General features: G+C 35.6%; 1 protein-coding gene across 1 annotated transcript; it reads left to right on the forward strand.

Annotated features, from left to right (window-relative positions):
* The first annotated feature begins 1,255 nt into the window (after positions 1-1,255).
* On the forward strand, positions 1,256-25,754 carry col9a1a (collagen, type IX, alpha 1a). The gene is made up of 32 exons (XM_032563382.1): positions 1,256-1,468; positions 2,631-2,705; positions 3,685-3,723; positions 3,830-3,892; positions 6,812-6,865; positions 7,018-7,053; positions 7,291-7,314; positions 7,650-7,703; positions 7,834-7,887; positions 9,250-9,282; positions 10,408-10,464; positions 10,538-10,591; positions 10,687-10,740; positions 10,862-10,915; positions 12,626-12,679; positions 12,758-12,811; positions 13,086-13,139; positions 13,737-13,790; positions 14,507-14,560; positions 14,644-14,688; positions 14,790-14,843; positions 15,630-15,683; positions 15,955-16,008; positions 18,433-18,504; positions 19,404-19,439; positions 19,548-19,592; positions 19,756-19,788; positions 20,641-20,787; positions 21,895-21,949; positions 22,046-22,234; positions 23,894-23,971; positions 25,114-25,754. Exons 1-32 carry the CDS (start codon positions 1,394-1,396, stop codon positions 25,317-25,319), a joined length of 2,064 nt encoding a protein of 687 aa, XP_032419273.1. The 5' UTR covers positions 1,256-1,393; the 3' UTR covers positions 25,320-25,754.
* Positions 25,755-26,601: the final 847 nt, after the last annotated feature.

Here is a 26,601-nt window from a genome sequence, read left to right on the forward strand (position 1 = left end):
TGCTGAAAAAGCAAGTAGTTGATGTAAAAATATTCAAGGCTTTTATTTTGAAATGTTCAGTATGCTTCATTTCAGAGGGCCAAACTAATACCACGTGTAACAGTGCTTTGGATGAAAAAGTCACATAAAGCCAAAAAAGAGCAATTACGTCATGTAAAAATATTCAGGGCTTTTATTGTGAAATTTTCAAAATGCTTAATTTTAAAGTTCAAAACTAATCCCATGTGTAACAGTTACTGAGTTAAATCAGTTATATACAGCCCATAGCAGCAATTAGTTGTAAAGGCCAGTTCAGTCAACCTCTGTTTCAACTGAGCGGTCCACTATAGATAGAACTACAGCGATGCGTATTCGTAGTCCAAACCAGCAGCCAATAGCCTCTTGAGATCCGTTGCTATGGCAAATAATGGTCTCAGCAGGGTGTGAGCTCTGAGCTCTGAGCTCTCAAACACACAATTGTGTGTTTGAGCAAACACGTTTTACTGACAAAAAGCATTGGAAACAAATCCTTCTTGTTCGGGAACCGTAATACATATTCGAAAAGCGTTTTAAGCGTATGACAGTTCAATATGTCTTCTGCGATAGTCCCGAGATTCATATCTGTACCTCACTCAGAACATTTACAGCGATGAGAGAAAGAAATGTTGTGCCCAGATCTGAACCGAGATCGGCTGTCACTGTAATTTGAGCAAAAATGAGAAAGTTTGGGTCGCTTAGAGGCAAATTGTGGACAAACCGTAACTGGTATCGACGAGCCGTCTTCACTTTCGAAGAGATCACAGACGTATCTACAAAATGAAATTTGAATGGCATTTCTAGGTGAATTTGTGACGACACAGCAAATCCTCAAAAATAGGGTATTTCTAGGATTTTTCCCATTGAGTTATAATGGGGTTTTTTTCGTAGTTTTTTGCGAATTATGTCGCCACGTTAAGCCCAAATCCCACCAGAAGTAATAGCTCCAATGGCGTGAATTTTCTGCACGTTTTGATACCTCATTTGTAGGTGTGCACCCAGCGGTACGAGCCGCATTAACGGTTACGGAAGAAAAATAAAGATTAAAGAGACGCTTCTCTCCGACAATAGTAATAGGTTCCTGCCATTGCTTTGCATGGCAGGCCCCAATAAAGGTTGAATCAAACTAGACTAATTTTTCCTTCCTCATTTAGTTTCAAAATGGCCCCCTTGTGAGTCCAGGGGTGTATTCGCTCCTCCTTCAGCCCGCTGAGCCTCACCTTCTCAGGAACAGTCAGGACTTTCTCACTTCCTCCCTTCTAGCAGGCGGTGGGCTTTCAGTCGGGGGGGGAGCACCGGTAAATGGACTGACCGAAAGCCTCGTCTAATCTGGTAGAAAGGAGATTTTTTAGTATCTTCCTGGCTCTTTGGGAAAACCATGGCTGTCTTCAGGACCCATCAGGAGCCTCTGCTGGTGGTTTTACTGCAGATTGTGCTGATTTGCTCGGCTCAGGTGAGAGGCGTTTTTCATCACTGCTGCATGAAAATAGATAATGAACTTTTTGTGATTTCTCTAAGCAGGATGTTATTTTTTTATTTACCAAGTCACTATATTTTGGTACCTAACTCGCCTTTAGCTGCTTACTAAAGGTTGAGTGTATTTTCTAGGACGTTTTTTTGTAATGTGATCCCGTTAGAAATTAACTTTAACTAATTTATATACATTTGAGGCTATAAGTCATGGACTTAAAGTTTTATCACAATATTTTGTGTTGATATTGTGATAATATTATGATATTTTTTAGATAACTTTTTGGTTCTGACTGCATGCCACAGCAATTATAACCCCCAAAACACAAATGCTGCTCTTGAAAAACATTCCCATTTGTAATACGCTTCTTTAGGTCACCAGTCACATAAAATAGTGTGATTCATGTTACTAAAATGCACACATATTTTAAAATTTATTGATATTTTCATTGAAAAAACAGCGGAGAAAGTAGTAAATATAATATTCCCAACAACATGGACAGTTTTGAGAGGGTTTAAACATCATTTCTGGAATTTGTTTTGTCACAAGAATAAATCAAAATTCTTTTCATGATAAGATATTTATCATGATAAAAGATAAATGATATGATAATAAGCAATACTTCAGAACAGTTTGTATTGAACATCATCACTTCAACGGAACAAAATCTCTAGTTAAAATAAATGAAACTTATTGAGGATGCTAACATTTTATCACTGACATTTTTTATTTAAGCAACTGAGATGTTTATTTAGCATTTTAAAATATTTATATCAAAGAATGACCTAAAACGCCTCTTTATCCCAGCATGTTCAGCAGTGAGGTTTAGACAGATACTTTGTTTTTGTAGTTGTTTGGTTTTTATCTTGTTCTGCTGCTGTCTAACCCAGGAACTAAGATTTTATTTTATTTTTTTTAATCTGAGTTAAATAAAGATTAAATTAAATGAAAACAAAAATGAAAACCGTGGTGCTACTTAAGCAGTTTAATGGGTCTAAAATGAAAGCCGGGTCGGGTTTCATGACCTTTCCTCTCAGATCAGCGGCACAATAAGTCTTTGTGTGATCGTCCTGCGCAGTACAGCAGCACTGCATGATGTTTAAGGAGGAAAAATGAAAATCTGTTTTCTATGTTTGTTTAAAAGAGGAGCCTGGTTGGTCCCACAGGCCCCCCCGGGCCGCCAGGCATCGCTGGAGTACCTGGAGTCGACGGAATCGATGTGAGTGTTTATTTATTTTATCCCTCAGTGAAGCCAAACATCAGCTGTTTCAGATTTACAATTTTTCTTACTATACATTAAAACAACTTTCACTCATGTAAAAATGCTTACTTCTTCTTCTTCTTCTGATAAAAGGAGATTAAGGAAAACACTCTAGTAAAATCAAATAATACACTGAAAAACAGAGGATGGAACTCCAACTTAAATTTGTTACATATAATTGAATTAAGTTTGTCAAATTTAATTTATTTATGTTTATTTAACATGACAAACTTACTTGGATAAACTTAATTTGATACAAATTAACTGAATTTCATAAAGTTGGACCGCCTGTTTTCCTTTTTCAGTGTATAGTTACAAATGTGGGACTATTTGAGGAAAGTCAAACAATAACTAAGAAAAATAATAAAAAGAGATGAGGCAAAATATTCTAGTAAAATAAAATAATATGGTTAAAATCTGACAGAAAAATTTAGTTTTCCATCGTGTCATTTGGATTTTTGAGACATTTATTCAGTCTTTATTTATACACAAAGGTTTTGCTTATAAATAGGAGGCAATGAAAAGAATGAAACCAATATAAATAATTTGTTTGTAGTTTTGTTTCCAAATGAAGGTAATTTTCAGTTGTTTGGCTTCAACTTTGCTCTGACTGAGAAGAAAATCTTTCGTTTTTCATAACTTTTATCTAAGATACAGTTTAAAAACAACATCAATCAGCTGTTGGTGATCAGGAAATCTTAATTTAATTATTCCAAATATACTTGATTTATTTTGTTTTGGGTTTTTCTGCATTATTTGAATAGTTTTTTTCACCTAAACATAACAAATATCTCACAAATATCCATTTGAGAATGTTGTTAAAATCACATATAAAATCATAAACAATGGGTTGAGTGGCCAATTTATAAAACAAAACCTCTACATGTATAATTATTGTTTTTTGTGTTAATTTTAAATTTTTTTCCTGCATGTTCAGGGTGAGAGAGGGGAAGACTCCACTCTAACTGGCCCAGTAGTGAGTGATTTTCTAATTCTTACATGTAGAGTTTCATAATGAACACAACATTTTAGGATTTATTTATTAAAATGCATCATAATGAGTTGAACATTCCTGTTTCCAGGGTCTTCCTGGAGATAATGGCAAAGATGGGTCTTCTGGAGCTCCAGGGCTTCCAGGAGCAGATGTAAGTAAAAAAACAAAAACATGTAATTGAGAATGTGTGTATTTATTAAATCTGAATTAAAAGGATGTTTTTGACATCTTGAAATCTGAAGTCGGAGAACTGGGGTTACCAGTGTCTGCTGGTATCTGAACTGTTTGGATTTTCCACCTGTGGGCAGAAAAGTTGAGAGAGGAAAAATGTCCCCCTGAATAAATCAGTGGGGCTATTTAGGGTTGGGTCTCACGTGGCTTCCTGACAGAAACAGGGGTCTTTTTGTCCGCACCTGAAAGGAGTTTTGGGGGGAAAGGCTGTTCAGAAATGGCTGACAGGAAAGACATGTGGAGTGGTAACAGGGAGTTTTCTGTCTGTCAAGAACGCCAGAGTGATATTACACCATGAAGGTTAAGGGTTAAGCTAGAGATCTAGAAGCAACACAGTTTATTTTTGCCAACTGTTAGGATGGAGAAAAGCGTTTTGGTCGCCTTTAGATGGGTAACTGCTATTTTATCACTCATGCACGGAGAACGGAAGTTCAGTGGAAGGCAAACACTGCAAAAACACAAAATCTTGCATTTAGTATTTTTGTCTAGATTCTAGTGAAAATATCTTAGTCCACTTGAAATAAAACCAAATTAACTTACAACTAACTTCTCAGAAAGACATATGAGCTTGTTTTAAGTAAATAATTCCTTAATATTTGTGAAAAATGACAAGTTCCACTGGCAAATTATTTCACTTGACACGGGGAAAGGTCTTGTTATTAGTGAAACAATCTGCCAATACAAGTACTTTTGTATATCAATATTCAAGAACTATTTACTTAAAACTAGCTCCTACATACTGCTGAAAAGTTACTTGTAAGTTAGATTTATCTTATTTCAAGGGTACTAAGATATTTGCACTAGAAACTAAACCAAAAATACTTTATAAGATTTTGTGTTTTTGCAGTGAAGGGTAAAAAAAGACACCAGATTTTTCCCAAAACATAATTCAAAGAAAGAATGCAAACAATGTTTAACTGAAGAATGAGGTAATCTGATACATATATTTTACTTAATGTGTTTGTATTTTCGCAGATTTATTTTTGTTAAATTTAGTATATCCTGTTTGGTAGAATCACCTTTTAAACTGTATGAGTTGGGCCAGACATTTTGCTGAAATGTCTGACATTTTGCCGAACTTTTGGCCCATTCTTCCTGACAGAACTGTTATAATCTGCTTTAACCTGAGACCCTGCATCCTCATATGAGGACATTACATTTTTGCTGTTCTGCACCATGATACTTAATTTGTAAGAATTTTGACCAATTGCCCTCATCTGGGGGCCCTGCCTGCACCACCTAGTGGTCTCATAATGAAATTACACTCATTTGAAAAAAAACAACATGGCGGGGATAACAGCGAACGTCTTCTACGGCAGCTCCCGACAGAAACATGGACAAGGTAAAAATCCTAATCAAATTTTATGATTGAAACTAGTTTATTTATGCACAATAATGTCTGTAGCTTCACGTGGCATGCTTATTTGATATATTTGAGTAATATTAGCAAGCTACAACGTCTGTAAACATGACGTACTTCTTTAAGGACATCAGGTCTACCTTCAGTGCAAAAACGTAAAATTTTTCCAAGAGCATTTGTGTTATTTCTAGTCAAAATGTCTAATTTCTAGTCAAAATAAGTCTTATTACACTTAAAATAAGACTCATCCTGTAAAAAGTAACTTGTTTTTAGACAATCACCACTTGTTTCAAGCGAACTTTCACTAAAAAATAAGTAGAATAATTTGCCAGTGGAGCAAGTTTTTATTTCCTATTACAAGGAAATAGATTGTGCATTTTTATCATTACATTATTGTTTGAGTTTGCTATGACACGTTCATAATGATGCTCATAAACGTTGCACTTTTCCATGCAAAGCCTTTCACATAGGCAAGCAGGAATACTTGAATTAATGACTGAGTTCGCTATGACATGTTCATAATGAAGTTCATAAAGTTTGCACTTTTCCATGCAAAAGCTGCACACTTTTATCTGCACTTTTATGTTTGTTGACAGTATAAAATAAAGTTTTGTACTTTGTTAACCAATGGTGTCTTCATTATGAAAGTCTGGACAGAAAGCAGCGTAAATGTACATACTGTGAAACACAGATGTAAATAATAACATTGATTGAATGGTCTTATCGTCACACAGATAGACCCAATGTCATCGTCTGAGGACATTGGGTTTTGAGATAACCACTTATTGTAGAAAGCTAAAATTTCATTTTTAGGCTAATTGGGTCCTTATGATCCCAAATGACAAGGAAAAAATGTATATGCAAAAACAGACCCATTGTCCTCATATGAGGGCATTGGTTTTGACATAGTTCAAGAGCACATAGAAAGCTAAAATTTAATTTCAACTAAAATTAGGTCATACTAATCCCAAATAGTAAGGAGACATAAAAAATGCACATCAAACAAAAGCCCGGGTCTCAGGAGGTTAATCAGTATTTCCACATAATCCACTTACGTCTCCACATGATGCTGCCACCCATTCTCATATTTCACAGTTGTGATGGTGTTGTACTTCAAATATAACGATGTGTATCACAGCCAGACACTTTATTTTTAACTTCATCAGACCACATGACACGTTTTAATGTCTCTGACCCTGAGTGCATTTGTAGAGTGTGATCTGGCTAATCATGGTGCATTTGGAGTAATTGTTTAGCTCTTTCACCAGATTCAGAAAGCATCTTAATTTATTCACAGGTTTATTTACATCTTTATATAACAATAAGAGTGGATGTGTCACTGTCAAGCATCTGGAAATTGTACAAATGTAGATGCATTAGACCTTCAGTTGGAGCGAGCTAGCTAGCTAGCTAGCTAGCTAACGAGCTAGCTAGCTAGCTAGACAGATAGGATTTTAATGAAATGTGTGTCGTCTGCAGGGACCTGTGGGACCCCCGGGAGATCCAGGCCCTTTGGGCCCAAAAGGCTCAAAAGTAAGTTTGTCATATTTACAGCATCAATAAGAACTTTTCAGAGCATTTTCAGCAGCTGTGGCTGTAAAAACACTGATCACTGATTTCTAATAACTTCTGTGACTCTGAAAACGACAAACACAGACAAAGTTTCTGCTCTCTTTTGGTTTTAGGGGGAACCTGGAGCTCGGGGACCTGCTGGAGAACCTGTAAGTAAACTTTTTCAGCATTTCTGTTTTATATCCACACTCTGTTTCAAAGAGATAATCTCAGAGATTATTATAACATAATAGAATATTATAATCTCCTAGTTGTTCCACCTAACCTTGCAGTAAACTGTAGCGTTGCTGCAGAGATTATTACTGCTCCAGTTCGCCTTTTGTCTGATTGTATCTTCTGGGTTATTCCAGATTAAAACATCCTAATCTCTGATTTGTCATTTGCAGGGAGTAGGACTTGATGGGACTGATGTGAGTAAAGAAGAAGTTACAGACACGTTTCATGGTTATGCTTTGTTATTGTAAAACAAAGCTCTTTGTTCTATGGAAATAGAAAAAAGAAGAAAATAATTAAATTCATAGTTTAAAAGGAAACTTATTTTATTTTGTCTATCAAACACAAAACCTTATTCTGTGAGTAATACAAAAATATCCACGTCAAAGTAAAATCAGTTTGAACTTTTTCAGTTTTTGTCTGACTCTGGAAATGGCAATTTATTATTGTTTTTTATGAAGCAAACATCAAGAATCTGATGTTTGGTACCATTTTTGAGAACACATTACAGTTTTTGCTGGTTCTGCTACAGGGTATTCCTGGCACGGATGGGCTACCAGGTGAACTGGGGAAAGTAGGACCGCCTGTGAGTAAACAACACCTAGTAGAAACTTAAAGTAGTCAACTGAAATGGAAACTTTTTTTTTTTACATAAGAATATACTTTTTTTTTTAAGGAAATAAGATGACTGATGAAAATTTCTTTTTGTGTTTCAGGGAGCGAAAGGGAGGAGAGGTGCCGTTGGTCTGCCTGGTCCTCTTGGTCCTCGGGTAAACATCCGTCTACATCCGTCTGGTTCACTTTATAGACACGTTGCTTGCTATTGTTTACATCTGGAAATAATGCCGCGCTGCTGCGTGGAGCAGTATCTTTAACAAAATGAAACCAGGACACGTATGTATTATAAGTTTAGTGCAGTGCACAACAGCAGAAAAGGGAAAAATACGCTGAAAAACAGTTGAAGAATAACTGAGTACCACTCATGTTGTTCTGTTTTCTTGCTCTCGGTGTCGGCTACGCTACACACAGACTGGTTACCATAGCAACCGACAGACAACAACAGCTCCACTAGTGTTTCAGGATTCAACACCAAAAAACACGCAAACATTCCCCACACAAAGAAAGGAACTTTCAATCCGTTACAGTTTTATATTTTTATTTTTTCAGGTTTACTGTTTATTTTGAGATTGTCAATAAGTGATTATTGCACTGCTATTAGCTAAATCTAACACTGATCTACTGATGATCTGTCAGTGTGTGGGTTGCTTTTTTTAAAAACTAAACCAAAACACACCGAATCCCGTAGCACATCTATTGTCAAAGTCAAGCTGGCATAACTGACTAACTTACCTATTTTCCCTTTACTCACTATTTATTTTTATTAAAACTTTTTCTTGACCTGTGAAATGTGAATCCATGAGTAAATGGAAAGTGTAGAGCACTTGAAGGCCACATTTTAGAGAAAAAGAAGAAAAAAAGAAAACAAAGCATTTACTTCTTAGGGCATTTGTTTTTATCTCTAATAATATACTATTTGACAATATTTCAAAGCAAATTTTTGTAGAAAATGAATTTGTAAATCATTGTTGATCCAAAATGTTAGCAGTATCCTCCACAGTTTCTGGATTAAATGAAAAGTAAGTATTTTCTAAAACTATTTTGGGGTTTATTGTCCTTGTTATTTCTTCATGTTTCATAACAAAAGTCCAAATCAATTTAAAAATACTTTATTATTTGTAACAAAATGTAATCAAACATTAATTAAAGAAAAATACTTTGTCTTATACTTGAGTTAATAAATGATTAAGAAGATTTTATTGTCCGTAAAAAATTATGATTTAATTGCGAATTTGCTCCATTTATAAATTCTGGACTGAGGGACCAAAGAAAACCATCCAAAGGCCTCAAATGGCCCCCAGGCCACATTTTGGACATCCCTGTCCTCCTTGGTTACAAACCAGAAGTAACCTATATATTTAAAAATGTTTCAGTCACATCTTTTTTATAGAAATGAACTTAAATGTTGAACTTTCCAAACTAAATAACTAAAGAACGCTGCACATCCCTACCAGATGTTTGAAGCAGAATATTCTCCCACAACCATAATCTAATTTCATTTTTTGCATTTTTAGGGACCTCCAGCTGTTTACCAGGGTGAGGAGCTGGTAAGTGGATTTGTTTTATGTCCATTTAGAAGTAAAATAACATTATAACGTGATTAATCTAACAAAGGAACAGGAGGATAAGAGACCTTTATCATCGACTTACGCAGGAAAACTGGATGTTTCAAAGTGATTGGTAAAAAAATAATTCTGATTATTTACTGTTAAAGTAACTCACACCCTGCAGAGGATTGAAGTGTAGATAAGGGTCATGACCTCAACACAAACATTTTTACAGATTCAGTTAAAAAAGCGGCACAATTCCAACACAACCATCAAAAACAGCCAGTATGTTGCATTTATTCATTTTCATATCCGTTTTAAAAAAATCTATTACATTTCTGAAATGCCAGCTGTTTCTTTGTCATATTTTGGTATTTGGGTTCATTTTAAATTCTAATTCGGTAACTCTTTATTTGAAGGGATGTGCATACACTGCAAAAACACAAAATCTTACAAAGTAATTTTGTCTAGTTTCTAGTGCAATTAGCTTAGTGCACTTAAAATAAGACAAAACTAACTAAAGTTATAAGAGCTTGTTTTATGTCAATAATCCCTTAATATTGCTGAAAAAGTACTTCCAGTTCCACAGGCAGATTATTTCACTTATAACAAGACATTTTTTCCATGTTATAAGAAAAATAATCTGCCAGTGGAACTACTAATTTTTCATCAATATTTAGAAATTATTTACTTTAAAACTAGCTCCTACATCTTGCTGAAAAGTTACCAATAAGTTAGTTTAGTCTTATTTGAAATGTACTGAAATATTTGCATCAGAAACTGGACCAAAAATACTTGGTAAGATTGTGAGTGTTTTCCCTTTTTAAAGCAAAGTTGCATTAAAAGTCCATTAAAACTGTTAACTTTGTATTAAAAGTTTACAGAATGACACTTTATGAATGTAATAAACATTCATGAAGACTCATTCATGTTCATGACTGTTATTTCAGTTTTATGAACACCCCTTCAAATAAAGTGTTACCTCAAATTCTGTATTAGTTGTTTTTTTTCTCTCTTTTTTGTTGGTTTTGTGTATTAGTTCTTTCTTCAGTGTTTCCTGTTTCACCTGTGTATGGAAAGGTTCAAAAATGATCGAAATAAATAATTAAATGTTGTATTTTCCAGTGTCCCAGTGCCTGCCCAGCAGGACTGAATGGATATTCTGGACTCCCAGGGATGAAAGTGAGTTCACTTTTAAAGATCAGTTTCAGTTTTCATTTTTGAGTTGATTTTAATTTGAACTTTTACTCCTCAGGGCCACAAAGGGGCTAAGGGCGAATCAGGTGAGCCCGGAAGACAAGGACACAAGGTGATGTCATGCCAAAGATTATAACAGATAAAAACCCCCCCCCCAGAAATAACTCTATAAAATTAAAACATTTCTATAACTGCAATAATTAACAGGGAGAGGAGGGCGATCAAGGACCGGCTGGTGAAGTTGGAGCTCAAGGACTGCCAGTAAAATATTTCATTTTTGTCTCCAAAATGGCCGCTCCTTTCTAAACTGATAATGTTTATTCTCAGAGAAATGATTTTAATCCAGCATACTAACTCCTCTCTATCTGCTGAGTAATTTTAGGGCCCGGCTGGAGCAAGAGGCCTTCCAGGAATAACAGGCCCCAAAGGAGATCGGGTAAGAAAAAATGGGGTTTGAATCAGTGATGTTCTCCAGTTTACTCATCATGGCTAAAAACCTCTAAAAGTTTTAAAATTATTGCCAATTTGTTGTTTCAACCCAGTCAATAATAAAGCGCTTATAAAAGATTTACAAATCTCTGTTAAAATATTGTTTTCTGTTATGTGAAAAGAAATTAGGGTTTGTTTTTTTTGCAGCCACAACATGACTTTTATTTTCAGTCAAATCTATGTGAAAAAATAAATAAAAGCTGCAATAATCTGGCGACACAAGTCTGCATATCTTTAAAATAAAATGTTGTTGAACAACCTTTGACTGAGTTCTGGGTTTTGGCTTTGGTTGGTTGGAGTCTATCAGTCTGCTTCACACTTTGATCTGGCTAAATTTATTTTCTGTTAGAGAAAAAAATCACTCTAAATTCTGGCCTTTTACAAAAGTTTAGCTGTTCTTTTATAATTTGGATGCTTACTTGATGCTGAAAAATCAAATAACTTTTCATTTTGTGGTTTGAAACAGGCTAATGTCTGGGATTGTTTGATTTTTTTCAGTCAACTTGACCAAAAAGTTCCAGTTCCAACTTAAGAAAACTAACCCCAAAGTATGACACTGCCAGTACAATATTTCTCAGTGCATAGGCTGCTGTCCTCCTGGTTATGTACAGGGACATTTTTGAAATTGATTGGTAGTTTGGTTTTAGACCAGAACACAATCTCCTCTAGGATTTACTATTTTCTTTATGAAAAATGACTTTTGTCTTGGAGCCATTTCCATTTCCATATTTTTTGTTGTTGTTGTCTTTCAATAGAATTGTCAAAGATATGTCATACTATTATGAAAAGTTTGTAAACATTTATTATGGTTTGTCTTTTTTACATTTCCTAATTCTTGCTGCTTAATTAGGGTAGAAACTTATTATAGTTATATTATTTCTTTAACACTAATCAAGATGCCAAAAAATAAACTCTTATTGTGTTTGGGGAAAAGTAAAATCATGTTAGATTAGGGCTGAAAAAGATATCGCAGTACAAACGTTTCATATCAGCCGATATTGATAACTACTTATTAGGTTGGTTTTTTTTGTTTTAAATATCTGAAATACTGCCAAACTGGTGACTTAACCTTTGCTGTTTTATCCACATTTTCCTCTTGAGGTGTTGGACTCATTTTCTCCTTTCACTCAACGTCGCTGTTTTTTATTTTTAAGCATTTTTAAGCATTTATGAGGCCTTATAAACCTTTATAAACCTTAAACCTTAAGCTGTGCCAGTTACTCAGCAGGTTGTTGCTAGGCAACCAAAGAGCGAGTGAGTTGCTTGGTAACCAAAGAGCGAGTGAGTCAGTTGACTCCACCAACTTTGTTTAGCTGGCTGTGAGAGGTTGAGCAGCTAAAGTCTTTCCTCTGACTACATCCCCCAGAATGCTGTGCGGTTCTGGATTGGGTCTCAGTGAAATTATTGAACATTCTAGACTCTGTGGGTTTTCTATTGATATCAATCATAGTAAATATTGTTATTGATTTGTTGTCCTGCCCCATGTTAGATCTTTATAAGGAGATCCAACTTTTTTCCAGTATAAAACAAGTTTTTCTATGTATTTTAAGTAGATATACTCCAACAACATATGAAACAAGTACTAACAAATAGAGGGAGTAAATCATGGTGAATCAGTTAATTAATCTTTAGCTGTTTCTACACTTGATCTGAGCAGGGACCTCGTGGAAAACCCGGTGATGTTGGTCCGAGGGGAATTCAGGGAGCACCAGTGAGTGGAAATCCAACTGACTGTAGAGATTAATCAATTAATCAATCAATGTTACTGATGAATGTTTTCACTTTTCAGGGGGATCCAGGTCAACGAGGAGCAATAGGGGAGAGCGGACAAATAGGAGCGCAGGTAAGACAATTAAAAGAGTACAGAGAATATTAAAAAGCAGGAACTTTTTATGGTTTATCTCATCTGAGATAAGTACTTTCACGCTTTCTTCACTTTCTCTTTCCACCATAAAACCCTGATTCCCTTTTTGCTTGTATTGTAAATGAGGTGAAATTGAGATTATTTTCATTATTTTCTCACAGATAATAACTGAAATTGTGCTTTTAAAACAAAAACCAAACATCTGCACCAGTTTTTTTTTTATCAATACTTCTTATTTGTGTTATTTTTTTAGGGGGAACGGGGCCCACAAGGAATCAGGGGGGTACCAGGGCCAAAAGGAGAAGCTGTAAGTCACACTTCATCGTATTTAAGCCAGAAATGCAAATGTTTACTCTTGTGCAGTCGAGGCGCACATCCCCGGCTCTTTCCAATCCACCAGTTATTGGTTATTATAGTCTGGCTGTTATTGCTTCACCACAAAAACACCAAAGGATTTAAGTTTGATAAGATATCAAACTTAAATAATAAAAAGTAGCATTTTGTCATACATTTTAAAAGACAATTATCCCCGATAGAGACCAAATGTATGTAAACATTTAATAATAAACAATATATAGAAAAAATCCTTATTAAACTATTAAAATATAGGTGTTTCTGCATTTGATTAGTACTTCTTAAAGTTAAATAATATTGACATCTTTTCACATTAATGTAATTTGGCAGCATAGAGATAAACACTGCTTCAATTTGATTAATAAAATAATATTGTTTCCTCGAAGGCTGTGTTTATATGTCTATCTAGAGTCCTGAGGGCCACATAAAAGCTTATGGTGGGCCGGATTTGGCCCCCGGGCCTTGAGTTTGACAAATCAAAACAATGGTAAAGATATCACAGACAATATTGAATGCAAAGATTTCTCATTGCTTCCTCTCTTGTTGACAGGGCCTTTCTGGTCCAGATGGCCGTGAGGGAATACCTGGACTGCCTGGCTCAAGGGTAATGTTGTTATTGATGCTGTACAGTGAAATTATGCAAAACTACAGTTAAAAATAAAATACTTTATTCACTAGTTTAGGTTTTTGTAAACACAGTTTAGTTCCCTCCTAACCTGTTTATCACTAGCTGAGTTTCCATTAAAAATGTACGTAACATTTTGTCTATATTCCCCTAATACCGAAAAAACATAATTTTATAATTTCAGTGTTTCTATTAAATAAAAATCGCAATTAAAATCACACACACTTCAAAAACACAAAATCTTGGTAAGTATTTTTTGTCTAGTTTCTAATGCAAATATCTTAGTACACTTGAAGTAAGACAAAACTAACTAACAAGTCACTTTCTAGCAAGATATAGCAGTTTGAGTTAAGTCAATAATTTCTTGATATTAATGAAAAAGCACTAATTCCATTGTCAGATTATTTAACATATAACAAGACATTTTTCTGATGTTATAAGTGAAAATAATCTGCCAGTAGAACTAGAACTTTTTCATTAATATTAAGGAAACAAGCTCCTATATCTGCCTGAAATGTTACTTGTAAGTTCATTTTTTTCTTACTTCAAGTGTACTAAGATATTAGCATTAGAAACTAGACCAAAAATACTTTGTAATATTTTGTGTTGTTAAAGTGCATGAATAAATTTGTTTACCAATAAGTCATTAAAAACATGTCATGATCTGCTCTGCCTTTCCGTTGTTTTATTTTCAGGGTCTTCCAGGAAAAAGTGGCGCTCCGGGTGACGCAGGCACACAGGGACTTCCTGTGAGTTTATTTTTTTTATTATTAATGTTTTTGCCTTTTTTTCTCAAGCTATAATGTTGTTGAACATCATTTTGTTCATTTAGGGTTTACCAGGTACATATGGCCAGAAAGGACACAGCGGCACAAAGGTATGATCAAAACTTGTGCAGCAGTTATTATGGTAGAAAAACTTTATAAACTCACTAGACAGGTTGAAATTAGTAAAAGTTATTCCTTTTTTTCCAACAAGGGTAACTCAGGAGACCCAGGAGTTGTGGGACTGATGGGATCTCCAGGGAAGCAAGTAAGTTTAAGCAAAATCAAACCTTTATTGTATGTATTGACTAAATTTGTGTATATTCACTTCAAAAACACAAAATCTTACCAAATAATTTTGGTGTAGTTTCTAGTGTGAGTATCTTAATACACTTGAAATAAGACAAAACTAACTTACAAATAGTTTTTCAGCAAGAAAAAGGAGCTTGTTCTAAGTAAATAATTCCTTAATATTGATGAAAAAGTGCTGGTTCCACTGGCAGATTAATTAACTAGACATTTTTTCTGTGTTAAAGATGAAATAATCTGCCAGTCAAACCAGTAGAATTTCATTAATGTTAAGAAATTATTTACTCAAAACAAGCTTCTATATCTTGCTGAAAACTTACTTCTAAGTTTTAAAGCTTATAGTTTTAAAGTTCAAATGTACTAAGATATTTTCACAATAAACTAGACGAAAAATACTAGTAAGATTTTGTATTTTTGCAGTGCAAGTCATTTTGACTTTGTTTTGTATAATCTGTGTTTATTTTCATCAAGACAAATTACTTATTGTCCAGGGACAACAAATGAAAAGTAGCTTTTTGGCTAATTCTGGTGCCTTTACATAAATAATACTTAATGTGCATTGTGTCTCCCAAATAAATAAATAAAATTCAATTAAAGTCCAAAATGTTACAGCAACCATTCTGAGACGAAGAGGTAAATATTCTCTTTAAGTTATTCAAAAGATAGTGATTTTAAACTGTTTAACTGAAATAAATGTCACCTGAAGTTTAAATGATTATCTCATTAGCGTCGTATTTACTTCCAGGGGGAGCGAGGAGACCAGGGGGAAGTGGGACCCGTGGGACCCAGAGGAGGACCTGTGAGTTTTACATGTGTCGACTTCATATTTAAAGTTTTATAGCGAAACTTCTTCCTAAAACATGAAGTTTATTTACTGCACACTTGATTCCAGTTTGTTCTGATAACTCTGTGCCAAACCACTGATGGGAAATCTGGTTAATCAACTGAAAACATTCAGAGTGCTTAGCAGTTGTACTGCAACAACCTTTTCACTCTTACTGCTGATTATTTTTAACTAGCATACACTGTTAGACAAACCACATACAGTTTAATATTCTGTCCTGTTGTAGGGTGAACGTGGGGAGAGAGGACCTGATGGACCGCCAGGATTACCCGGAGGCAGGGTAAGACCTGACAGGTGGCTTATTTCAAGGGAAAAATATGAAATGAAATTTCCTCAGAGGTACATTTCAAGTGGAGTGGATGTGAAATATTGGCAATAATTTATTTCTAAGACCATCATCCTGACCTGCATTAACATAAAGAAAGGTTTGTGACTGCCCCATCGAGAAGAAACAGGAAGAAATGTTGATTCCTCACTTTTGTCTGGTCTGAATAAATCAGATCTCATTACTGTGCAAATCTAAAGAATTGCTTAAGAGTAAACTATGATATTTGTGAAGTTATTTTCATAAGTTTGGAGACAGAAAAAATGGAAGATGTGGCCAGAGAAGCTCTGCCTCTCTCAAAAAGGAAGTGGTCTTAGTACAAAACCCTGAGGAACTCCAAATTGTAGTGACAGTCAGTTCACGGATGATCATATTAATAATTTCGGCTTTTCTCATTTTAACAGTAGCGTACTGGAAACATGTTTCACTGGAATCTGTTATAAATATTTATGTTTGTTCTGAAACAGATGAGAATAAACAGAAGTGATGCAACGGAAAAACTAATGTAGAAAAGTATTTCATTAATAACATAAACTCCAACATTGAATTCTCCAGCCATGTTAATATTGCAAAGCCTTATTAAACTCCTGATGGCAGAAAGACAAAAATGGGTATTAAGGTTAAACCATGGCCTCCCCAAGTGTCATGTTTGGTTTTAAGGCACGACCCACATTCAGAGTGTAATAGAAAAATTAAATAAACAAAGAACTTAAACATTGGGCAGAGATAAATTAAGGAACAGGCAGAGAAACACTGAAAAAGATGGAGGAGCCAGTGGAGAACAACGTAGTGGAGAATGACATGAGAACCAGAAGAGCTGATCACAAGTGAGTAGAAGCAGCTGGAGAAGGGAGCAGGTAAAGGCAGACGAAGAAGTGAGAAACAGCTGGGAAGAGGAGCAGCCTGGCAGGCAGAATGAAGGAGAAAGATGGCAAAAAACATTTTGTCACATGGACCAAAATCATCAGCTAAAAATTTCTTGCGGGTCAAAAAATATCATTTTCGAACACTAAAGTCACCAAAATGATGTGATTTTTTAAAAACCTACTCAATAATGAACTAAGCATGAACTATTTTAACTAAACAAAGAGATAGTAGATCCAAAATTTTGAATGCTTTTTACATGTTTTCCTTGTTAAATGAAAGTCATCCAGTTTGTTTATTATTTTGGGCTCGATTGAAGAAAACAGAAAAAATATTTTGTCTGTTGTCAGCAATAAAAACAAGATGTAGGCCAGTCTTCATTTGAAATGACTGTCTGTGTTTGCCAAGTTTTAAAACAGAAATTAAAAACAGATTTGAGTGCAGTCACTTGTAATTTAGAGATAAGTCAATAAGTAGATGTGGTTCTATTTATCATAAAATCAAAAGAAATCCAGAACGCTTGGAAAAGATTGTCACTTTGTGTCACATCTAACATTTTTGTAAGTAGAATTTAATTTACAAGCCGTAGTCGTGTCGTAATTTATTTAAATTATACTTGAATTGTAGTCGAGGGCCGCACAAAGTCATCCCAGGGACCACAAATGGCCTCCGAGCCATACTACGAACAGTCATAAGCAAGAGTAAATGAACCAAAACATCAAAATCTAAACACAAGTAAAAAAACATCTAAGGAAAGAGTGATCCAAACACCAACAAGACAAAAACAGAAAACAAATATGAACTAAGAATGAGCATAAATAATAAAAATGGCGACCAAAGAGAAAAGAACAAACCAAACAACCTGGAATCCTGACAGCAACAGAGCTAATTCTGAAAGAAAAGCAACAAGATCCCAATGTGGCTTGTCGAAAATATGCAGATAAAATCAACTGAAACTAGGTTTTAAAAATGCCAAAAGTCAGAAAGACTGTTGGAACCTCATTAAAGCTTCATACCTCCTGATCAGAGCTCTTAAGCCTTCAGTCAGCGGAAAACATGCATGGTCTCTTGTTATGGGTGTATTATCCAACATAAGAATACCTTGCAAAGTTAAGCTCTGGGTCTTGCTCAGACACCCATTGTGTGTGTTTTGTGCTTGCAGCTAAGTCTGTAATCCATCTGTGGGTCGGCATGAAAGGCCGTTTGTTGCAGGTGTTTTTTTTTTCTGCAGCTCAGAGGGGATTCGGGACAGGAAAAGAAACAGAGAGGCCCTCAATGAAATCTCTGTTCTCCAGGAATGCCCACATACCCAAACCCAGCCTTACCCACCCGGAGCGAAGCATGCTAGCTGGGCGGCTGGTGGAGCGGCCGTCGGTGCACATGACCTGAAGCATGAATGTTTTTTGGTTTTTTTCCTGTGTGTTTACGCTGAGGCTTTAAACACATTCGGTTCTGTATGGGTTCTGAATGTGTGTCAGTGTTTTCTGCCTCAGTTTATGCATATGTGCTTCACAGGGAAGCAAAGGGGACCCAGGCTTTCCAGGACTTCCTGGTCCTGCCGGTTTCCGAGGCCAACAGGGAGACAGGGTAAGAATTTCACAAGGATCTTTCATCAGATAAGAAAGATCATAAAGGGGACCTAATTATATGAAATACACATTTTGCGTGATTTTATACTTCCATTTGGGTTTCTATGATTCTAAAAGCAGCCCAAGTGCTTTAAAAAAAATCACCCAGCTGGTTTTTGGCAATATGTTAACGTTGTTATCTGGAAACTGCTTCCAAATGCAGCGTCACAAATTACCAGGCACCGCCCGTTACCTAGCAACCCCAGAGAAGCCCAGCCCATCACCTAGCAACCTAAACTGAGTTCCAGGACATTTTGTCAGTTGCTTTTTACCACTGAATTTGCTGTACAAATGCTGCTGGAAAAGACAAGACTTGACATTAACAACAAAATACTAGCGCCAGATTATTTCACGGATAACAAGACATCTTTCCCATATTACAAGTGAAATAATCTGCCAGTTTAACTATTATTTTTTTCATCAACATTAAGCTTACTTGGCTGAAAATAAACTCCTATGTCTTGCTGAAAAGTTACTTGTAAGTTAGTTTTGTCTTATTTCAAGCTTACTAAGATATTTGTACTCAAAACTAGACCAAAAATACTTGGTAAGATTTTGCATTTTTGCAGTTACACTTGCTATTATATCAATATAGCCATATGGGCCATATAGAGTGCATGGACAGAATTGTATATATACTTACAGAATAGCAGCTGTGGGCCAAGTTGCTAAGTGAACACATCTATAATTAATATTGCAAACGGAACAAATTAAGATATTTTTGGTTATTTTAAATTCAAAATATGTCTCTTGTCCTTTTAAGTGGTCAAATCTGACTTGTTGATAGTATAAAGAGATTCAAAACTGATCTTAGTGTGTCCTCTATATAATCTTAATTCTTACCATTCTGTCCATCAGGGTCCTGTTGGTCTCGATGGCCCCAAAGGAGACCAGGTATTTTTAATAATAACTTGTATTCTCACTGCTGTTATCCAGACTATGTGATACAGATGATAGATGGTTCAGCTGGATTTAATAATCGGCCTTTTGTCTTTACTCCAGGGACCTTCAGGTGCTGAAGGGATACCAGGAGAGGGAGGTGAAGTGGTGAGTGACACACAGACTGAGTGACATAAGCTAACAAATCCTGCCGTGAGAAACAATAAAGGTCTGTTAAGATTATATATAAATGAAAGTCTGGTAGAAAAACCTTCCTCCACATTTACTGGAGACATGAAATATTAATGGATGTTCTTCATTTTCATTTCAGGGTGACCAAGGAGAACCAGGAGAGAAAGGATCGGTATGTAGGCCTGAGCTACAGATCTGTATCTTCCTGAAATATGTTTATAGCTGTTATACTATGTAACATGAGTCAGCAAATTGTAAAGAGCAACTGCAGTGAGGATGCCTAACATATCAGAAAAGGCTTTTTAAAAATTTTCTTAAACCTTTCTTGCAGTGTAATCATCTGTTTGAGTATTTTCTATGGTTTATCTCGTTTTTATTCACATAGTTTTCAACATTTTAAAATTAGCATGGTTTGAAATGTTAAAAAGTCAATTAGATTTTCAGACTCACATTTACAAATTTCAGAGTTTTGTTGTAACTGGTTGCACTTAATCAGTTGCATTCACTTGAGTAACGTTTTGGAAATATATTTTTACTACGCTGTAGTTTTTACTTCATACTTTACAAGTATGAGTAAAACTTCTGTACACTCTTCCCACTGTGAGTAACTTCACTGAAAGAAAAATAAACATGTTTAACCAAAAGGTGGAGGGTGATCCACCGGAGGCCCCGGGAATGCAAAACAAAACATTAAAATTAGGAAAATGAAATGTCATCCAGGCCTTTACATCATCAAGGCACTCAAATATTGACTGCATAAAGTATCTTTCCTCTTGTTTCAGTGTAAAATAAACCTGGCAGTCATCAGTATAAAGATAAAAAGAACATTTGTGTTTTCTAAAGATGGGAGTAACTAAAAAAAGGAGAGGCCCAAGAACTGAGCCTTGTGGAACTCCATTAAAAACTGAAACAGAGGAAGATTTTAAATATTGCAGGCTACCACAAGATCTATCTATCTTTAGAAATGATTGTGATGGGTAGTTTCACAAGTTCATCTCTCTTAATTCTTTTGTGTTAACTGCAGCTCGGTCCACCAGGAGAAACAGGAAACAAAGGACCTGAAGGCGGCCGCGGGCTGCCAGGCAAAGAGGGCAAGCCGGGTCAGCCAGGACCACGAGGCATGCAGGGAGACACGGGGGTGTCGGGACTACCTGGACACCAGGGACAGGCGGTGAGAAAATGCAACTGAATTAAACCGTATAAAACCAAAGAAAAACATATGGTTGTAATTGTGGAGAAAATATAAATTAGAGGTGTAAGTAGATTCTCCTTCTCAACTCCTGTGCTACTAAAAAGCCTTTCCTGCTAATCTAACGGCTGTTGTTTAAACAGTATTGAGTATTGTTTTGTTTAGTTTCTGTCGCCCTTAAAGGTCATCAAACAAATTTTAATATCAGACTAATAGCTTTAGTCTGATAGTCAAAAGGAAAGGCAGTTTTCAAACCATTATTTCATTTACACTACAAAACACAAAATCTTACCAAGTATTTTTAGTCTAGTTTCTACTGCAAATCTCTGGGTGAGCTTGAAATAAGTCAAAACAAACTAACAAGTAACTTTTCAGGAATAAATAAGAGCATGTATATTCAAAGGTCAAAATAAATATATCAGAAACGAAAAAATAAGAACGGGAGACTGTACAGCAAGGACAAATTTACAACACAGGAGAAATAATACGGTACCATTACTAAAAAAAAAAGCATAATCAGGTTAAAAGAAATTTGTAAGTAAGTTGGGTAATAAAATATGTATCTGTACAGCAGGACAATCAATCAATAGCAACATATATCACAATAGACAAATGACCAATGTCAACAGATAACACTACTGACAGAATATTCAATATACAGAATATTCATTGAACTCCGATCCAGAACTGCACAGCATTCTGGGAGATGTAGGCAGAGGAAAAACTTTAGCTGCACTACCTCTTTCTGCCAGTTAAGAAAGATTGGTGGAATCAACTTACTCACTTACTCTTTGGTTGCCTAGCAACTCACACATTCTATTGTTACCTAGCAACAAACTGCTGAGTAACTTGCGCAGCAGCAGCTTAAGGTTACCACACCATGCCTTACAGCTGCTTAAAAATAAAAAAACAACAGATTGGAGTGAAAACTGCATAAAACAGGAAAGGTCACCTCACCAGTTTGACAGTATTTGAGATATTTAAAACAGAAAAAAGAATCAATAATTATTAATGTCGATTGATATAAATCGACTGATATAAAATGGTTATATCGTGATACGATTGTCAGCCTTATTGTCATACTTTCAGGGCAAACCACCAACAGACAGGCACATCAAACAGGTCTGCATGAGAGTAATGCAAGGTAAGTGTTTGTCATCTTCATACTAACTTGGCTTTAGCATTCAGTTGCTTTAGCATCATCAAGTCACCTCATATAACTCACATGTCTATGTCACAGAGCAGCTGGCCCAGTTAGCGGCCAGCCTGAGCAGGCCTACATCAGGCATTGCCGGACTTCCCGGCCCCCCTGGTCCGCCTGGCCCACCGGGTCCATCTGGAGAGAACGGTTTCCCAGGCCACTCTGGGTCGAGAGGTCTCCCCGGTTTGAAGGGTCCACCTGGGCTAATTGGCCGCAAAGGACCAAAAGGTGAAATCCAAGCTAAAATCTCTTATCTGTAATTTGCCCTGTTTACTTTAAGAATGTCCATAGTTATTAAGATAGTTAATAACAACCAAGTGACATTTACTCAGTTTGCTTGAGTAACTTACTGGGAAAAGAATTTACTCTTAGGCATATTTTTACTTTCGCTTGAGTAATTTTATTATGAAGTATCGCTGCTCTATCGACTGTGAATAATGTATGAAATGACATCATCAGAGGGACCAAAATATAAAGTTATGTGGAACGTTTGGTATTTTAAAGATCTAAATGAAAGTAAATGATATAAATAACATCATTACAAAATAAAGCCAAGAAAAAGAAACATTTTACTCACTTTTTAATGAAACTTTAACTTCATAAAAAAAAGTTAAACTTTTGTTAAAGTTTCATAAAACTTGAAACTTTAGGTTTCAAGGTGCACTGCAAAAATACAAAATCTTACCAAGGAGTTTTGTTCTATTTTGTGTCTTATTTCAAGCATACTAACTTACAAGTAACTTTTCAGTAAGATAAATCAGCTTGTTTTAAGTCAATAATTCCTTACTATTAATAAAAAAAAACAACTACTAGTTCCACTGGCAGATTATTTCACTTATGACAAGACATTTTTCCCATAATCTGCCAGTGGAACTTCTTCATCAATGCTAAGGAATTAATGACTTAAAACAAGCTCCTGTATCTCGCTGAAAAGTTTATTGTCAGTTAGTTTTGTCTTATGCCAAGTACACTAAGATATTTACACTAGAAACTAGACCAACAATACTTTATAAGATTTTGTGTTTCGGCAGTGTATGTCACAACAAAAACATCCTTCTGGTGCAGGGATGCAGTGATTCTTTGTTGGCGCATTACTGCCACCTAGAGGTTGGCAAAAGAACCAACACAAAAGAAACATGGGACGCACCGATCCACTTCTTTCACACCGATGTTGTCGACCAATACCGATCCGATACAGAAAAACAGCGCTGAATTGAATACATTTTTTTTTAAACACAGACATAAATGTACTGAAGTACAAATGTATTTGATAAATTTGCACCAGTAGAGCACATGGAAATAGACTAATGGCTTTTAAAGCTTGGTCAAACATGTAAAAACAACTTTAATTTGTTCAGTCAGTGGAATTAGGAATATAACAGTCAATGTAAAATAAATAATAAAAAAAACTGAAACTGACATAAACAATAGGTTGACTACCAAGGAAAGTGCAACAATTCTTCATTCAAATGGTTCAGAAAAGGGCAATTAGGAATTTTAAATATAATGTAAAACAAGTCATAAGTGATAGGTAAACATGATGTTGTTCAGAGCACAAAGCATAGAATTAGACTGAATAGACTGGCCCTTATGGATCGGGAACATAGTCACCGATACCCAATCCAGAATTTATTTTTAAAAATCAGAATCATCTCTAAGAGAAACTGAAAACTCAATCACAAGAAAAAAATGATGAGTTTTAAAATTAGATAAGAAATCCTTGAAGCAACAAACATCTGAAAATCTACAAAAGGTCTCTGTTTTCTCATAATAAGAGTCTGTTTTGTCATTGTAATCAGTCATTTTATTGCTAGTGTTTTAGTCCAGGTTGCTATGGTAACGTTATTGATGTTTGCTCATGGTGATAACTGCTGTCGCTTACTGCAGGTGACCAGGGGGACATTGGGGATAGAGGGCCCACACTCAGGGGACACAAAGGGGAACCAGGAGTCCCTGGACTACCAGGTAAAGCAAAACTCGCTGACATGACTGTCTTTCATTAAAGTATTATTTAATAAGCACTGTTTTTTTAAATAGTTTGATAGTTTTGATTAAGATTTCCAGAATGCTTTAGCTATTATGCTATAAACCACAGGAAATCCCAGTAGCATACAGACACTGTAAGTTGTTTGAAAAATCTAAATTTTGGAATGACCCCATATTCTGTTACTTTTAATTTTAAGACAAACATTCCAGTATGTGACAAGATGCCCTAAAATCGCTTATTCTGGAAGGAGCTGAATGTAGGAAGAACTTATCAGACTAAAATGTCATTATCTAAGAATAATTTTGTGCAAAAAATGTCAGCTGCTATCAAAGAGGCAGTTTTAGGGCCTCCTGACATTAAATCCACATAAACTGCTGCTGGCCACACCCCTCCTCCCCAACTCATTGTTTACATTCACATGTGAAAATGACTGCAAACAGATGTACAATTATAGTACACTTGAAATAAGATAAAACTAATTTAAAAGTAACTTTTCAGCAAGATATAGGAGCTTATTTTAAGTGACAAACCCTTAATACTGATCAAAAAAGTACTAGTTCCACTGGCAGATTATTTCACTTACAACATGAAAAAAATGTTGCTATATGTAAAATAATCTCCCAGTGGGACCAGTACATTTCACAAATATTTAGTATATTTAATATTAGTAATTAAATATTACTTGTCTTTTACAGCAAACAGAGAGGTAAAACCAACTGACAAAATATCCTGGAATTCTGTTTGGGTTGCTAGGTAACGGGTTGGGTTTTGCTGGGGTTGCTAGGTAACGGGCAGTGCCTGCTGGTTTGTGACTTTACATTCTGAAGGATTTTGAAACAGTTAATTTTCCAGACAACAAAAAACACGAACTTATTGCCTGAAAAACACCTGTGTGTTTTCTTTTAAGCACTTGAGCGATTTTTTAGAAGCCGTAGAAACCCAAAAACCCTTTGACAACATTTGTGATCTTGATACTGCCCAAAATGAAAATGAATTTGACACTCCTGGGCTACACTCAGTACGAAATGTAGTAAAATGCTAAATCAGTTTTCAAACAGTGTTATGGTCATAAAAAAACAAAAACAACTGGACTTCTTATCTTTGTTCGCTCATCTTCCAGGTGAACCCGGCCGACCGGCTTACGGCACGAACGGCCGCGACGGAGAGCGGGGGCCGCGCGGCGTTCCAGGAATCAACGGCGTTCCAGGCCCTCCGGGTCCCGCTGGCAGGAATGGCTACTGTGAGCTGTCGCAGTGCATTCCTCCCAGGGTGGAGTCACCCAGCCTTCGAAAAAACTCAGAGACAAAGGGCCCCAGCGACGACTGAGAGGGAGCAGAACTAAAAAAACTAATCAGCAGAACAAGAGTATGTTTTTAAGCCACAATTGGAGGTTACACTGACATTAATGCTCTAAAAACCAACCAACCAGCTTTTCCAAGTTCTTGTTTTTACCTCAGTTTTTCCATCTCTGTACTGTAAAATATAAGGAACCAAAATGAAATAACTGTACAGTCTCACCTGCTCAGTTTCTGCCCTGTTTCTCTGTATGTTTATGTAAATGTGTCAATATATATAACTGGATAACAGTAGTTTGATAGTATTTAAGGTGGTTTAAGTTGCCATCATTTCTGGACAGAAGGGGAAGTGATGTATGAAAGATCCTGACACAGTTTTGTATGATTTCTTATTTATTATATCAAGGTTCAATGTCATGTCTGCAAGTTGTACAAAGGAGGAAATATACACATTTTGGTTACCTTTTCTGTGAAAATATTCTTTCACAAACAGAATATAACAGAGCCGGCCCAAGGCAATCCAAACCCAAATTATCAGGTTCAAATTTTAACACAGTTTTAGTGTATTAAGAATGATAATGTTATTAAATTTGCATAGATCTAGTAAACGATTTTTAAATTAACAATTTTAATTTAAGATGTACTAGATGCTTAGTGTTATTGTTGCCCTTCAGCCCAGAGTCAAATCTTTTGGACTTTAACCAGCTTCCGACCATCATACTTATCTCCTGCCAAAGAAAAAGAAAACCCGCGGAATGATGCTGCTTCACCACAGGTTGATGTGCAAGGTTAAAGTTGAAACCAGAAGTTGAAATACACTCAATAAAAAGACACATCTTCTTTTTCTCACTGTCTGAAGTTAAATCAGACCAAATGTTTCTTGTTTTAGGTCAGTCAGAATTTCCTAAATTATTTCTATTTGCTAAATGCCACAATTATGAAAGAAAGAATATGTTAGAGTAGTGTTTTCCTATAGTGGGGTTCACCAGGGAGCATTATAGGTACCTCTGAAATATTGAAGAAAACAAATGTAATTTTTTTTTACATTTTGAAATCATAAATTTAAAATAAAGTAATACATTTTTCAGTAAGTATCATAAAAAGTAAGTTTAAAAAACTCATTGAAGTTGGAGTTAGAAGACTGAAATAGCCTTTATTGTACCATAGACGGGAAAGTCAGGGAAACGTTAATTTGACATTCTCATCTTTCTTATTTAAGCAAGCTAGAAATAAACAAGTTTCTGACAAGAAAAAGACAGAAGGCGCCTCTGCTGCGGCGGACACTGCTGAAAATAATAAGATGTGGAGATTAA

Source organism: Xiphophorus hellerii, chromosome 5, assembly GCF_003331165.1.
Source record: "Xiphophorus hellerii strain 12219 chromosome 5, Xiphophorus_hellerii-4.1, whole genome shotgun sequence".
Classification (NCBI taxonomy): Eukaryota; Metazoa; Chordata; class Actinopteri; order Cyprinodontiformes; family Poeciliidae; genus Xiphophorus; species Xiphophorus hellerii.